The sequence below is a fragment of the Peromyscus leucopus genome, chromosome 18 (assembly GCF_004664715.2).
Source record: "Peromyscus leucopus breed LL Stock chromosome 18, UCI_PerLeu_2.1, whole genome shotgun sequence".
Taxonomy (NCBI): domain Eukaryota; kingdom Metazoa; phylum Chordata; class Mammalia; order Rodentia; family Cricetidae; genus Peromyscus; species Peromyscus leucopus.
In genome coordinates this window covers 18,282,946-18,299,303 of record NC_051078.1, presented here as the reverse complement: position 1 = coordinate 18,299,303, position 16,358 = coordinate 18,282,946, and the positions used below count along the sequence as shown (strand labels likewise).

At 43.7% G+C, this 16,358-nt stretch overlaps 2 protein-coding genes across 5 annotated transcripts in view; one reads left to right on the top strand and one right to left on the bottom strand.

Moving 5' to 3' along the window:
* Positions 1-1,871: 1,871 nt before the first annotated feature.
* Krr1 (KRR1 small subunit processome component homolog) lies at positions 1,872-15,806 on the top strand. 2 transcript variants are annotated; one of them, XM_037196770.1, is made up of 11 exons: positions 1,872-2,023; positions 4,624-4,796; positions 6,075-6,209; positions 6,503-6,628; positions 6,710-6,793; positions 7,978-8,034; positions 8,927-9,097; positions 13,960-14,037; positions 14,120-14,213; positions 15,160-15,335; positions 15,715-15,806. In XM_037196770.1, exons 1-10 carry the CDS (start codon positions 1,954-1,956, stop codon positions 15,300-15,302), a joined length of 1,131 nt encoding a protein of 376 aa, XP_037052665.1. In that variant the 5' UTR covers positions 1,872-1,953; the 3' UTR covers positions 15,303-15,335; positions 15,715-15,806. The 2 variants fall into 2 exon arrangements, with proteins under 2 accessions (XP_037052665.1, XP_028728899.1); XM_028873066.2 differs by lacking the exon at positions 15,715-15,806 and having other exon boundaries at positions 1,873-2,023; positions 15,160-15,683.
* Glipr1 (GLI pathogenesis related 1) overlaps positions 15,681-16,358 on the bottom strand; it is a 28,894-nt gene continuing 28,216 nt past the window's right edge. For all 3 annotated transcript variants that reach the window (XM_028873067.2, XM_037196772.1, XM_037196773.1), the window contains exon 7: positions 15,681-16,276. In XM_028873067.2, the coding sequence (XP_028728900.1) occupies positions 16,122-16,276 (155 nt within the window). In that variant the 3' untranslated portion in view covers positions 15,681-16,121. The remainder of the gene's footprint in view (positions 16,277-16,358) is intronic.

The following is a 16,358-nucleotide window of genomic DNA, read 5'->3' as shown; positions in this document are numbered from 1 at the left end:
TCTAGTCTTCTAAGTTGACCTTAGAAAAATTTTTGGGATTTATTGAAACTGTTCTTATGCTTTCAACTCTTAGAAAGTACTTGGAAGAAGTTGAAGTGAGACCCTTTGCCCTTTTCCAGGAAAGGAACCCAGACCACCATCCCCATATGAGGGCCTTAGAGTTCAGAATCATTCAAACATATGCTAATTATGGCTGATTCTTAAAATTCGTTGAATGCATTTTGGAGGTTAATGATTGTAAGGGCTCTTACCATTATAAGGTATCAGTTTAGTCAATTTTTATTTTAACCTGAATGAAAATATGTATATGCATTGAGGAAAACATTCGGCCTCTCCACTTTATGTAAAGGCTTCTCCATTCATTTTATTTTATATTACTTATTATCATGACTACTAGCATCAATTTAGTATCCTTCTAGATTTTAATCATATTGTTTTCATCAAGGGCAAAAATTGTGTAACATATAACTTTTATAGCCTTCAGTATATGATTATATTAAATGTTAATTTTCAATTAATTTATTCATCTTTGGTGCTAGATTTATTTTTAAATAGAGGCTTTCATTTCTCCTGTGTAGAGTTAGTCTCTCCCTACTCCTAGCTGTGAAACTACTTGCTATAAGATTATTGGCTCCTGTAATGCAAGTAAAATTTTTTTTTTTTAATTCACTTACCTTCTAGATATATAGGTCCAGTTTTTAGCTTGTATTTAAATGGTTGGTTGATAGCATCATCCTTTTTTTTTAAGTTAGGCAAGAGAACAAATCATTTGAAACTGGAACAATTTTATTGCTGGTCTCGTAAATATTTTCCTTTGGAAGAATAATAATTTTGATATGAAAGCATCCATAATAGGAGGGCCCACAGAGCCTTGAGGACCAATGACTTAATTGTTAATTATTCATGTTCTTATATTACTTATAGTAATATTTTCAAAGAATGTTCATATCTTTGAAAAGATGAGTAAACTGATTTTAAATTTGCATGCTGAGGCTGGGTGTGGTGGTGTACGCCTTTAATCCCAGTGCTCTGGAGTCAGTGGCAGGCAGTGGACTATGACTCTGAGGCCAGCAAGTTCCAGGCCAGCGGAGGCTACGTGGTGAGAGACCATGTCTCATAAAATAATTAATTGATTAATTTTGGAGAGTCCTCTTAAATCAATCGGGAAGGTGAGAGACTCAACAATAATCTCAAGTGAGAATATTATCTCTCGCTGGGCGGTGGTGGCGGCGCACGCCTTTAATCCCAGCACTCGGGAGGCAGAGCCGGGCGGATCTCTGTGAGTTCGAGGCCAGCCTGGTCTACAGAGTGAGTTCCAGGAAAGGCGCAAAGCTACACAGAGAAACCCTGTCTCGAAAAACCAAAAAACAAACAAACAAACAAACAAAACAACAACAAAGAAACAAACAAACAAAAAAGAATCTTCTCTCTCATCTATCTATTATCTATCTATCTATCATCTATCTATTTCGAGACAGGGTCCCTCTGCATGCGTAGCCCTGGAACTCTCTGTAGATCAGGCTGACCTCAAACTCAGAGATCCACCTGCCTCTGCTTCCCAAGTGCTGGGATTAAATGCATGCGTCAACACGGCCCTGCCGTCCCCCCGCCCCCCCCGCCCCCTCCCCCCGGCCCCCCCCCCCGCCCTTTCTCTCCCCAGTCTCTAGAAAGAAATTCCTATCCCGTTGCTACACGCCGCTACAAAGGCGACCTTGGTCCAACAGAACTACAATTCCCAGCTTGCCGTGGGCCTCCGCGGTTGCAGTGCACCCTGGGAAAGGAAGTGTCCCGCTCTCCTCCCCAGCCCCCTTTCCATTGGCTCCACGCGCGTGTGCGCAGAGACCACGCCGAGCTCGTCGGGATTCCTCCGGAACTCATTTTGCACCCTAGACGTCGTAGCCGGCGGGATTGAAGGACCGCTCCACTTCCGGTGCTGCCGGAAGCCGTTCCGCGATGGCCTCGTCTTCGGTGGCCGAGCCGGCCAAAGCTCCTCAGAAGCAGAAGCAGAAGCGCGAGAACCAAGGTGAGGTAGTGCGAGGGCCGGTCTGGAGCTGGTGGGTCTTGAAGCATCGTCTTTTTTTATTTCCTTGGCTGGGGACTTGGGTTAAGCCTCCTCTAGACTGTGAAGTGCCCGCAGTTCTGTCCGCAGTTCTGTGCACTTCATCGTGGGAAATCGGGAAATGTTGACGGGCCGGGCACGTGTTTCTTAACTGCGTGCTTTTGCCGAGGGCAGCCCCTGACAAGCAGAGCTGATGTGCATTCTGTCTCCGGTGATAGCATGAGAAGTTGTGGGGAGGCGAGGCAGTACTTTGCCGCGCTCCGGGGGCAGGGAAGGTTGGTGAGCGGATGCAGATCGGGATCCGGTGGGAGAGATAATCCTGATGTACAGTGAGCGCTGATGGTGAAGGAGTGAGGAGTGAGGCGGACGCAGAAATGTGGGGGCCGAGCGAGGTGGGAAAGTGTGTCCGACCTTTTTTTATCTGATTGCTAAATTACTAGATGGCACAGCTTAGTCTTTGGTTTTGACCGCTAGTTTGATTTTTGATGCCCGCGTTTGATTACCCTCTTGAGTTATAATTTAATTTCAATATGAAAATAAATCCTAATGAAATGCATTTAAAGTTTTTTTTTTAATTGTTGCGTTTAAAGACGAAGGGCGTTTGGACGGCAGGGACTATAGACATGAGTAAATGATCCAACCAACGCTTGAGGAACTGACAAGTCAGTCTTGTAGGAAGAGTTCACAAGTTTCCCGTGAGCCAATCACAGGGGATATTTTCCTTGCTGATACCCGGAGTAACGAGTCTGAGTCATTCGAGTGTGCCGTTACCTTTTCTTCAGCCATTATAATTTTCAACACAGTACTTCGTTTTTACCTCAGCAAAATGAAAGGAACGCGTATGCGTGCTGTGTCTCTAGCTGCTCTTTGGTTATTGAACCGAGGTGATGTTTGTAGGTGTGATTTTATTCTTTCCGCTGTTATGTAATACTGCCTTACATGGAACACCTTCCAATTCTCTCGTTGGTGGACATTTGGGTTCTACGCACTGCTTGCTATTGTAAGCACCTTTGCACATGTCATCTGGTAATGCCCAAGGGTTTCTGTAGGGACCCTTGGATTGGAAACTAAATTGCGGGGTATGTTCAAGTTATGCCAACACTGTCCGGAAGGAGCTGTGCCAGGTTTTTTGTTCTAAGGAAAAGTTTATTTCGGCTCCCAGTGTGAGGGTACATACATACAGTCAACCATGGTGAGGAAGCTGTGTCGGTATGTCTCACTAACAGATGAGATTTCTCATTGCTGCAAATTTACAGTAATCTTATTACTTCCGTTTTGAAAAATGTGCTGTTTTAAAGATAAGAAATTGTAGCTGATTGTTTTTAATTGGGCTTCCCCGATGAAGTTGCATAGTTTCACCTGTCCTGGGGCCATTTGTCCTTCCTCTGTTGTGAAAGCCTCCTTCACTTCTTTTGCCTTTCAGTGCTTTGGTAGGCGGCCGTTTTCCCCTTTACTGATTGATAGCAGTTGAAGTGTTTAAATGGAACATACTGCATTTTACATTACCGGTTTGGGTAGCATTTTAAAAAAGAAGATATTGGAGACTAAATGGTTTATGAGGACTAATTCTTAGTATTTTGAACTGGAAATAGCGAAGTGGATGTAAGTGGAAAAGTAGAGGGCAAGTTTTCTTAACTGGGACTGATAGATAACCTGGGCCAAAGACCAGCTTTTCAAACTTAGTCGTTTACGGAGTGCCAGATGAGATGGTTTAAGGAGAGATTTCTGACCCTCACCCCAGGGATTGTGACTATGTCTGGGATGGAGCCCCAGATAGCATTGCCCACAAAACTCCCACAGGTGTGCTGATGCTACAACTTCATAGGCGATATCTTTGAGTGTCGTCAGTGTGTAGCTATTAGATTTGAGTGGCTTTTAAAGAGCTGAGGCAGGGGAGTTTTAAGACAGTTGTGGTGCAGGGCCCTCTCGAAGTGTTTTCATTTAGCCATCAGTGTTCTAGGCTATTCTGGCTTTTGTTCCTTTGGGTCCATTAGTCCTTTTGGACTGCAATATCTTCTCCTATAAAGTAGAAATAATAATAGCGGTTCTTCTTTTATTCATAAAATGTATGTAGAAAGCTCTTTGGAAAATTTAAAATTCTGTCACAGTGATTATTAATTGGCATTATACACCAGAATCCACTTTTAAAAAATTTTACGCGCACGCACGCACACACACACACACACACACACACACACACACACACACACAGGTTCTATAACTGGAAAAGTCAGATTATTAATATTAAAATGATAAAAGGATGTTTGAACCATAATATAGTGCAGTAAAAGTGTCTTAATTGCTTATCTGCTAATACATCCCAATTTGAGTGGATACAAGGAAGGGTGCCCCCCCCATCCATGAGGCAACTGCAGTGTATTCAGATGGTCCGATATGGTATTATAATGATGATGTCAGAGTTGTGGTCATGATGTTGAATAATGTGAAGCCTGTAGGGAGGGAAGGAAGGAGTGTATCGGGAAGCTTATGAGGATGTGCACAGAATGTGCACCAAGTGTCTGAAAGACCATTAACACATGATGTGGGAATTCTTTCTTCTGCAGATGAGGCAGAACTCCTCACTGTTCCTGATGGTTGGAAGGAACCCGCTTTTTCCAAAGAGGACAATCCCAGAGGGCTCTTGGAGGAAAGCAGCTTTGCGACCTTGTTCCCAAAATACAGAGAGGCTTACCTGAAAGAGTGTTGGCCTTTGGTGCAGAAAGCCTTGAACGAACACGTATGCAAGCTTTAAACATTTCATTTGAGAGTTTGCTCTTGCATTTGCTTTCTTTCTTTATTGTTTTTTTTTTTTTTTTTTTTTTTTTGAGACAGGTTTCTCTGTGTAGCTCTGGCTCTGGCTGTCCTGGAACTAGCCCTATAGACCAGGCTGGCCTAGAACTCACAGAGATCCATCTTACTCTGCCTCCTTAGTTCTAGGATTAAAGGTGTACGCCACCACTGCCCAGCCTGCCTTTACTTTTAATGCATTTGTGTGTGCTGGTGGATTTTGGTTTTGGAGATGCTGACACAGCTTGTTAATTTGGTTTCTTTAGTATTTAAAGGAATCTAGATTCCTAGGTAAACTGTATTCTTACAGTTCATTCATTTTTAGTTTTGTGCATAATAAAGTACTTTGAGAAATTCTCATGCTTTTAATAATTTAGAGGTATCTCAAACTGTCGGAAACCACCTGTGACATCCAAATCTCCAAACACCTTTTCCAGGCAGGGATGGTTACCATGTACTTGACCAATTTAAGCCAAGCCATGTTTCAGATTTTATTTTAAACAAGACCTGCTGAGGCACCCAGTGTTTCCCTATTTGTCTCCTGCTGACAAGCCTCTAGGGGGCTGGTGGTGTAATGTTCACTACTCACCATAACTCAGGATTCTTCTGAATGTGTCACAAGTGCGAAAGAAGCAATTTGCTTTGCTTTGTTAAAATGTAGTTCCTGGGCCTGGGGAGATAGCTCAGTTGGCAAGGTGCTGGCAGTCAAGTGTTAGGACCAGAGTTCTGTCCCCAGGACCCATGGAAACAGCCAGGCATGGAGGAGACAGGCCTGAGATTCATGGGCCAGCCACGGATCACTTACTTGGTGAGCAGCAGGGCCTGAGGTTGAGCTCTGGCCTCTCCATGTCATGTGCATCTCTCTCCTCACATGCTCCCATGTACGCAGAGGAAATTAGTTTTTAAACATCCGGTTCTTGCTATCGAGAGCCAGGGCTCATCTTTGCCGATTATTGCTGCTTTGGGGACCTGTGATAATTTGTTTTGTATTTAGTCCATTAACCAGGTAGAAAGAAATTTGGAAGGAAAATCCATTTCTCAGTCTTGGTTCCAACCGCTTCAAGTATGAAATAAATCAAGTTCTCATTATTTGCCTTTAACTGCCCAGCTTATTCAGAGTGGGACTTGAAAGGATTTGTTAGCTGAAAGGCAGAGGGATCGGTAGGTGGGTGGGATCGGCTCTATAATGATGGAAAACCGAACCCCTCTTTGGTTCTTCTTTTTGTAGCATGTTAAAGCAACGCTGGACTTGATTGAAGGGAGCATGACTGTGTGTACGACGAAGAAGACTTTTGACCCTTACATCATCATTCGGGCCAGAGACCTAATAAAGCTCTTGGCGAGGAGCGTTTCATTTGAACAGGTGTGTCTGGGACCGGGGTGGAGGGGTGGGGGGTTAGTGTATTGGTGTTCGCGTACAGCTAACTTGGTGAGCTCCGGGCCAGTGAGGGGACTGTTCAAAACACAAGGTGGGCCGTGCCTGAGGGAACCGCGGCAGCTTGCTAGCGGCCTGCAGGACTGTGTCTCCCTGTCGCTGCCTGTGCCCTCCCACCCTCCCTCAAGTTTTTGTGTTTGTGCTTAGATTTTATTAGCCTGGGCTGATAAGAGGAAAAGAAGAAGGTTGATGCATTTTTTTTTCTCTCTCTCTCCTAAAAGGCAGTGCGGATACTTCAGGATGATGTTGCATGTGACATCATTAAAATCGGTTCTCTAGTGAGAAATAAAGAGAGATTTGTTAAAAGAAGACAGCGGCTTATTGGTCCCAAAGGATCTACACTGAAGGTACTTGGCATCAGTGGAGTGTGAGCTGCTCGGTAATGGACTTTTCAGTGCACTGAGTTCGAATTTGCTGTTTTGGTGCAGGCACTGGAACTCCTGACAAACTGTTACGTTATGGTGCAGGGGAATACTGTGTCAGCCATTGGGCCTTTCAGTGGCCTGAAGGAGGTGAGAACTATGACCTAACATTTTCTCCAGACAAAAATGAAATAATCTGGTAGCGGTATAATTGTTCGTTTGATAATGTTTTATAATCCTTTTGTAGTTTTAGAATGTGCTTTGTTTGATTTCTCATATGTAAATTGTACGCCGCATAACTTGGGCGTCATCACTCCAGGAACGCCTTTGACAACCATGGAGACATCCTGTTCTGAGTTAGGTCTGTGGATCATCACCCAACCCATTATAATACTTAAGAGGGTAGTTCATGTCTTAGTAGCTCCTGTAAGACCCTGGTGTCCACACATGGAGGCAGTATTTGGAATACTGAGCAGAGGCCTCGTTTTTTTGTAGTAATGCATGCAGCCAGCAGAGGTCAGACTCTGAAAACATTTCCTTCAAGCCAAGTTTTTTGTTTTAGTGTACTCATGAACATTTTCTGTAACTTGTCAAATTTTTTGAGAATACCCATGGAGCACATCTTTCTATCAGGTCCTCTTCATACTGTTTTAAGCTGGATCTGGCTGTGCGGTTTGCTTCTGCCTTGGGATGTTTTCTAGTAGTAATTCTGTTGGTCTCTTTCTCATAAATTGCTTACCTTTTTTCTAATGAAGCAATAATAAATATATTAAATATTTTACAGTTGTAAAAGGTTTTTAAATATTTTATGTAGTTCTTAGAGTAGATCTGAGATACAGTTTTATCTCCATTTTGCAGACATAAAGATGAAATGGGAATATTAATTGACTCTTACGTGATGTGGCAGTCCCAGAATTATTATTTATTTTTATAATATATATATATATATATAATAACTATTATTTTGCAGAGCTGGCAATCAAACCTAAGGCTTTGTGCAAAATAGCCAAGCACTCTTCTACCGAGCTATGTAGCCCCTGTGCCAGGATTTGAACCCTCACCCTTTAACTCTAAATCTAGCCCTCTTCCCCTAAAGCGCTAACTCTAGGGTACTGGCTGCTGTGTTCGTTGTTTACTATATAGTCACAGTAATGAAACAGTTTTGATTGAAAAGGCTGACTGATGTTATAAATGATCTAGAACAATTGAAGAAGTTATATCCAGTGTAGCGGTTAGTGTCTGATCCACAAGATAGTTTACAGTAGGTTAGTCCTCTTCTGTCCAGTTTGTTAAAAGTCTTCGTGGACTGCGTCATTTTTCTTTGTAAATTTCAGGTTCGAAAAGTAGTCCTTGATACCATGAAGAACATCCATCCAATTTATAACATTAAGGTGAGTGTTGATTGTAGTCATTATTTAGTGATTGTCAGACTTCTAACATCACAAACTGCTTTTGAAAGTTAGATATTCTCTGAAAATATAACATGCTCAGAGAGAGAGCAAAGCTGTTTTGGGTGAATTCATCCTTCCCTTCTTTGGTGCTTGTATCGCCCTTGTAAAAACTGTGGAAGGAGATACTGTCCTTTATTGTAGCGTTCTAATCCATTGAAAATAAGTCTCTCAGAAGTGATTTAGGTGATAGCAATCAGATTCTGCCTACTTTTGTCGAAGTCTAGACTCTCCGGTTACATTAAGCTTCCTTTGGGATTTATGCTCCAGTTGTAGCCCTCTTTGGGAGAGGCCTGTCGTATGCCTGTGTGTGGAGTCACTGATTGGGCTGGAATGCAGCTGTAGTCCAGGGAGCTGTGGTGGGAGCCTGTGGAGAATGCAGCTGTAGTCTAGGGAGCTGAGGTGGGAGCCCGTGGAGAATGCAGCTGTCTGTAGTCCAGGGAACCGTGGTGGGAGCCTGTGGAGAATGCACTTAAACTTGAAGAAGTTGAATAGTCACTAGGATTGGGGTAAAGTGATTTTAAATTACTGGACTTTTCCTTGTGCTACCTCAGTTACTGCTGAAGCATCTTGTCCACAGGAAGTGCCTGCTAGTTAAGACCTCTCTGTTACCAGGTTGAGCTTTAGTGAAATGATGGCAGGGAAGATGGGCTTCATTTCATGTTTAAGTTTAATCTAGATTCTTCTAGTTTCTGATGTTTGGCCAATTGTGCAGGTTTAAAATCTATGTCCTTGCAATTGGTTTATTCTCCTGAACACACTAACTAGGAAGCAATGTGTTAACAAATGTATGAATTTTAAAATTTAAAATTTTATTATGTGTATGTGCCTAAAGACCTTGATGATTAAACGGGAGTTGGCCAAAGATTCAGAGTTGCGATCACAGAGTTGGGAAAGATTTTTGCCACAGTTCAAACACAAAAATGTGAATAAACGGAAGGAACCGAAGAAGAAGAGCGTTAAGAAGGAGTACACGCCCTTCCCTCCTCCACAGCCAGAGAGTCAGGTGAGTGGTGAGTGCCAGGACAGACGAAACCGGATTTTGTTTGGCATGTTACTGAGAGTTTAGGGTGGGTGTAGGTGTGTCAGGACGGCAGGGGTCTGGGGAGTGGGTATCTCATTGTGAGTAAACTGCTTGGGGGTGCCAAGCAGCCCGTGTTCTGTACGTAAAAGCAGCCCAGGGAGTTAATGTTTTGTGACCGTGTACTGTATCACTTTAAAAGTCTTAACTCTCATCCATTTGTTTCTAAGTAATGGATTCCTTCCCTTTTGCCTTCCTTCTGGTTCTTTCCTTTACACTCCTGGCTGGGATTTCCATCCCTTTCTTGCTCATCTTTTTCATGCACCTTTTTCTTTCTTTCTTTCTTTTTTTGTTTTTTTGTTTTTTTGAGACGGGGTTTCTCTGTGTAGCTTTGCACCTTTCCTGGGATTTACTTGGTAGCCCAGGCTGGCTTTGAACTCACAGAGATCCGCCTGGCTCTGCCTCCCGAGTGCTGGGATTAAAGGCACGCGCCACCACCACCCGGCCAATGCACCTTTTTCTTTCAGCCACACTTTTCAAGCAAAACTCAAAAACTCAAAAAATTAAAGTGGAGAAAAGTCCCATCCTTGGATTAAATTCACTAAAAGTTCATGTCTCCAGCCTCTGCTAGGCCTACCTGTGTGGCAGTCCTTTGTGTCTCTTTTTAGTTCCCTCCCACACCTGGCAGATACCAGATACTGGCATTCTGTGGGTCTGGAATAGTTGAGGCCATCAGAAAAGAATTCCGAATTCCTTTGACTCCTCTCCCCACCCACCCTCTCCACCCCATCAATCCTTTCTTCCTGCTTGGCTTTGGTCTATACGTGCCTGGGATCTTGTTTTGTTATTTTCTTCTTTGTCTATATCATAAAATACTCAGTCTTTACCAGGTTGGTTCTGATGGTTCTGGTAGGAACTTGTGGCCACTGTCTTCTGTTCCTCACAGTCCTGTGTTTGGAGTTTCCAGGGAAGATCTTCAGGCCAGGGGTGGGAGGTATTAGAGTGTGAAGCTCATGATGAGAAAATGGGAATGCCAGGCAGGGCGTCTCCTCTGGGAGGGCAGGAAAGTGAGAGCCTATGGGAATTAGAGTGGGGCTGGGGTGCCGGTGTGCCACACTGTGCGAATGTGTGGGGAGTCCTGGAATAGAGAAGTGAGGTGCCTCCGTCTTTTCTCAAGACTGCTTTGGCTCTTTAAGATCTGTGCTTCCTGTGAGCTTAAGGATAGCTTTTTCCCATCTGGGAAGAACACTGATTGCATTATGTCATAGGTTGCTGTGGGTAGCATGGGCACTCATCAGTATTAATTCCTTGATCCACTACAGGGAGATGCTTTTATCTTCCTGTATTTTCAGTTTCTCTCATTAGTGTTTTATAATTTTCATTGTAGAGGTCTTTTATTTTCTGAAGTTTCTAGGTGTATGTGCACGTGTGCACATGTGTGTTACAGGCCTTGCCCAGACTGCTGGTCATGTTCCCCAGGATAGCCAGGAATGTGGCCCACAGGGTCATGTTGTAATATGAAAAGATTGGAGACCCTTGAAGTTAGCAGATTTGCTACTGGGGTATGGAAAAGCTAATGGCTTTGTATGCTGACTTTGTATCTTTTCTGAGTTCATTCATCAGTTTAATAATAGTGTTTTGGTTGAGTCCTTAGCTTTTTCTACATAATTACATCTGTAGACAGGTCATTTGATTTCTTGTTTGCCTTTTTTCATGCCCAGTTGCTGTGACTACCACCTCTGATGCTTTGTTGAATAAAAGCATTCAAAGTAGACATCTTTAGTTCTTGGTCTCACAGAACATTCTCTGAGTTTTCCACAGTGTGGTGTTGACTCTGGGTTTCTCATTTATAACTTTTATGTTGAATTTTATGAACTGCTTTTGCTGTATCCGTTGAGGTGACTCTGGACTTTTGTCTTTCATTCTGCTTCTGTGTTAACATGTATTGATTTGTGAAGAGCCATCTTTGCAAATCTTGAGTGAAAAGAGCATGATCAAAATCCTATTTTTAGGAGCTGTTAGATTTGACTTGCTGGTCCTGGTTCTTTTTTCAGATTATTTGTTTTTTTCGAGACAGGGTTTCTCTGTGTAACAGTCCTGGCTGTCCTGGAACTCACTGAGATCTGCTTGCCTCTGCCTTCCAAGTGCCAGGACTCGAGGCATGCGCCATCTTTTTTTAGAATTTTTCTGGCTATTTTTCAGGGATATTAATGTATGGTTTTGTTACCAGGATGATGCTGTTTGTATAGGATGACTTTGGAAAGAATTCTTCTGTTGATTTATCTGGAATGGCTTGAGAAGAATTGACATTAGGTCTGAAAAGTTGAGCACTGAAGCCCTTTGGCCCTGAGCTTTTCTCCGTCAGGAGACTTGTTAGGACAGAGTTTTAATACCTTCATTTTATTTTAAGATGTCTGGAGTGTTTTCCCTTCGGATTTTGTAATTAACATGCAGTTGTATAATAACTACTAGTGAAATTTGTGTTTCGTTAACGCTGGCTTTAATATTCCCCTTTTCCTACTCGGGCCTTACCGCTTTTCTTGGTGAGGGGAGCTCTTTGGCCATTGGCCTGCTGCTCTTTGGCTTTATTTCTGCTGTAGTTTTCTTTCCCTCCCCTGGTTTGGGGTTTGGTTTGTTGCTTTTGAAGCCCTCCGTAGTGAGGACTCGTTGAGTTCTTATTGGAACTCTGCTGAGGTTACTATGTAGTCTGTAGGTTCCCCTCTCAGGATTGCTTCCCACGGCCGTGCTGTGTTGCATTTCACTCTTTTTGCAGTGGGTGGAGGGTGGGAGCTGAAACAGGGTCTTTCCACACAGTCCTAGATATCCTGAAACTATTTAGACCAGGCTGGCACAAACTCAAGAGATCTGCCTGCATTGGCCTCCTGGGTGCTGGGATTAAAGGAGTGCGCTATCACACCCATCCTATATTTCCTTTTATTTCAACAAATTCTTAAATATTCCATGCACCTGAATAACTTCCAAAATAATCGTTGCTGATTTTTAATTATATTCTATAATGTTAAAGGATACTATCCTTTTTTTTTTTTCTTTTTTTCCCCTCAGGATTTGTTTTTTAGCCTAATCTGGTTTATTATAGAAAAACTTATTTGATGAAAGCATGTCTTTAGGTCTTTCTTTAGGCTATTGTATATAATGCTCTGTAAACATCTATTTGAGCTGCAGTATGGGTTCATTTTTTGTTTGGATTATCTGTTCATTGGTGAAACTTGGGTCTGATGGTGCCCACCTGTAATTCCACCGCTGGAGCCCTTGCCCATTGACTGGTCAGTAGTGTTGGCCTAGCAGTGCCACAGGAAGGAAGGGTGTTGGGAACCTTAGGACCCCCTCTGTGACGCTCACACTGAGGCCCCCCCACTCCCGCAGGGAGGGAGGGAGGGAGGGGCAGTGTTGAAGCAGAACAGTGAGGGTTCTGCTCTCCTTGGATGGCAGTGTGTACCCGAGAGCTGGAGTCCAGCAAAGTGACTTTCCACCGTGGGGCAGCTCAGCATGAGATGGTCCAGCCCTCGGCTCTAGGGCCCCTCTGTGTGTCCGTGTTGGAGGAACAGTAACAGATGCTCTCGTGTTTCCTTTGTCCTATCGGTGACAGACAGGCAAACAGGAGTGGGGTAGGATAGCAGGAACTGCTTAGGTGCCTACTTCCGGTCCTAGCGCTGGCTGAAATTCGAAATTTTGGCTATACCCTTGGTTTCCCGGGGCATCCTTGAAGGGATAGAGAACTTGAAGTGGGGAGCAGTTCCCCATCAATCACAGCACACTCAGCAAGCATGGGTCCTTGTCACTCTGTTGGGCCATGCCGTGTTCATCAGACAGCTCAGTGGAGTGTCTGGTTGGCAGAGATAGTGTGCAGTGTTTGTGGTCCCTAGATCAGTCCCTTCCTCAGGCTGTAGCCCCAGGGAGATAATATCAGGCCCTTGGTACTGCCAGGCTAGTGTCCAAACTTCAGCTTCTTTACCTTAGTGGGCCGTAAAACTCCAGTGAGGATCGCTTTCCCCTGCACGGAGTTTGCTGGCCATTCTCTCATCCATGTCCCTGCAGAGTAGAAGCGTTTTCTCCCCTTGCTCAGTAGCCAGGATGCTCGGGGTATTTGTTTCCTTATGCTGCTGTTGTGGGCTTTGATTATAATACTTCACTCTATCTCTTGCTGATACATGTTCTCATGCTCATTCACCCCAAAACAGCGCTATACACCTGTTACTTTGGCTGACTTGTGAGTGTCTTAAACAGCAGTGCATCCCTGGACTTGTCCTCATACCCCTTTCTGTGACTGTGAGCAGCTCATTTTATACAACCTGTTCATGGGTCAGTTCCTCATGCCTCAATGAGGTGATAACCCATTCAAGGAACCGTTAATGAGGTTCAAACTACAAGAATTGAGACAGTGACTTTGTGTCCCCTCTCTTTTTACCTTTCTGCGCCAGGGTCCACCCTGTGGCCCTGGCTGACCTTGAATCCTCCCTCTTACCTTAGCTTCTCCGGGTGCTAGGACCAAAGGCATGCACAGCCACACCTGGCTTAGATCCTTTCACTGTTCCCTTTCTCAGTCCTGTTCCACCTTCTTGGAGTCTCAAGCCCCACCCACCATCCCCAAACTCATCTGATTCCTTTCACTCTTCTCTGAACCCCTGACCTTTGGTCCTACCTGAGTTCGTGGGTTTTGTGGTGTCCTGGCTCCATGTTTGTATGGGCCTCAGCTGACACTTCCGTCCTGTGTGGCCAGCTCATTAGAGTACTGAGTCCACAGTTTTCACCGCAGGACACCGTGACTTTCTTAGATCAGAAATATAGATGACAGGAATTTCCTAACTATAAATAACTGTCTCTAACAGATTGATAAAGAATTGGCAAGTGGTGAATACTTTCTGAAGGCGAATCAGAAGAAGAGGCAGAAAATGGAAGCAATAAAGGTAAGGCTTTTAAGATGGCTCACAACCTTCACCGAGAAGCTGGCGATCACTCGTGTTTACTAAGGCATTTCTCACTGCCTAGGCCAAGCAAGCAGAAGCTCTGACGAAGAGGCAGGAGGAAAGAAACAAGGCGTTTATTCCACCTAAAGAAAAGCCAGCTGTGAAGCCCAAGGCAGGCAAGTAACCCCGAGGGCGTGTCCGTTCACACTGAGGAACAACTGTGCTCTCATCTGCTCCCGGACCTAGGCAAAAGGGATGGGTAATCAAGGCTTTTAGAATTTGCTGTGGCTTTGGGGATCTACCCAGCAGCCTCTGGCCTGCGCTGGGGTTGGATTCTCATTGGAAAGATTTAAACCCAGAGCCGGCTCTGCTGCCACGCCTCAGAGGCCTTTCCCAGCTGGGGCCTAGCAGCTCCTTCCTGTGTTAGCACGTACTTCATCACCTGAAGCAACCATCAGGAAAGTCTGCACTAAGGTCTGCCCTCATTCTGATCCACCCTCTGTTTTCTTTCCCTCTGGTGGCACGTGTCAGAACCACCCTCCAAAGGCAACATTGGCACGTGGGGTGGGGACGACAATTATTTTTTAAAGTAAGTTTCGGTGGTTAAGTACTGTGGTAGCCATACCAATGATTGCCTCGGAGTGGAGGCTGAAAATGTCTACACCTCCACTGTCTGGACTATTTGATGGTACATTTTCTCTTATGATTCTTTGATGGTTTGAAAACTGTACCATTATCAGGAAAAGGTACGTCCTTTTAAAATTGTTTTCTGTATTTAGTTCAGCCGTTTGACACCAAGAAGATATTTTGGCCTGTTAAGATCACCAAATGCTCTCACATAACAAGATCATGTTACATAAAATAAGCCTTGTTAAAATTACTCATGCTAGAAGGACTATACCTAATACTTTTCATGGAATGTAATTTTAAATTATTTTCTACGCAATGTGGAAAATTGGCTTACTAATGACTACTCGTAAAGAATTGAATTGACTAACTGAATTCAATATACCATCATACCATTTCATCTGTGATTTGTTTCCTCAACTTGAAGTTCTTAGGTCCTTTTTAAATTGTTAGAAATAATTTGAAATTTGCATATTTTCTTGTAAAATTTTGCAGCTTTTACTGAAACTAAGATTGATGTGGCGGCTCTCAAGGAAAAGGTTAAGAAAGCAAAGGCCAAGAAACTGGGCGCTCTCACAGCGGAGGAAGTGAAGCTTAAGATGGAGGCCGATGCAAAGAAACAGAAGAGGAAAAAGTAACATTGGGAAAAAGCTGGACCTGAACTTGGGAAGGTATTTCCTTTTGTAAAGGATTTTGAGACGACTTTCCTTGCCTCACCTGGAAGTAGTCATGCTCAGAAAATCGTGACCAGAGAGTTTCATCTGTTGATGGACATGTCCTTTGTAAATACATTCATATGTATTCTCAGGTTTGTGCAAGACAGTGGTAGAGACCTGTAGATACATCGTGCCCGGTCAGCTCCAGGCGGCTTTATCTAGACGTCATTTTAGGAATACCTCTTTTAAATTATATAGATTTTTATTATCAAATCCAATGTCTGTTGCCATTGGGTGTGTTTATAAAGACTAACCAAAGCCTTTGGTTTTTGAGGAAAATAAATGCGTATTTTCTACTGCTCATGGCAACTGTTTTGGCTTTATTTTATTCCAGGACAAAACCACCCACAAACAGAAAAACCAAGACTCCAAATCTCTCAGTCCCTATTATCCTAACTCTGAGGAAATGGTACCAGAAAAGCGGATGTGGGCATCTAACCTGCATGTATGCAGTGTGCCCACTGAGGCCAAAAGCGGGCATCGGCTCCCCTGGGACTCCAACACTGGTCCTCCCCAAAAGCAGCAAGTGTTTTTAACCTGGGAGCTGTGAGGGCAGTTGGATTTATAATTATCAGTCTGGTTGTTGCTGAAAGCCTAGCTGTGGCAACCTCGACAGTCCTTCTTCATCAAGTAGAGAGGAGAGTTTACTCTCCATAGACTTGGGAAACTCAGCAGTTCTAAGACTCGACAGAAACATTTTAAAATAGCCACTGAGGAATAAGTAGTCCCCCACCGCTGGCATTAGTCCACAAGAACTAAGTTAGGGTATTTGTGCTTTACCAAAATGGTAATTATAACAGACAGTATCAGAAGCACTGATTTAACAATGAGAAAGAGAGATGTGTATCTGTTACGTAGATAGATGGGCCATTCTGGATAGTCAACAGAGTAGTAACCTGTGAAACAAACACACACAGTGTGCTTTTAGTTTCTCGTGATGGGCGAACCCAGCCCACCCCGTGCCCCGTCACACAGTTT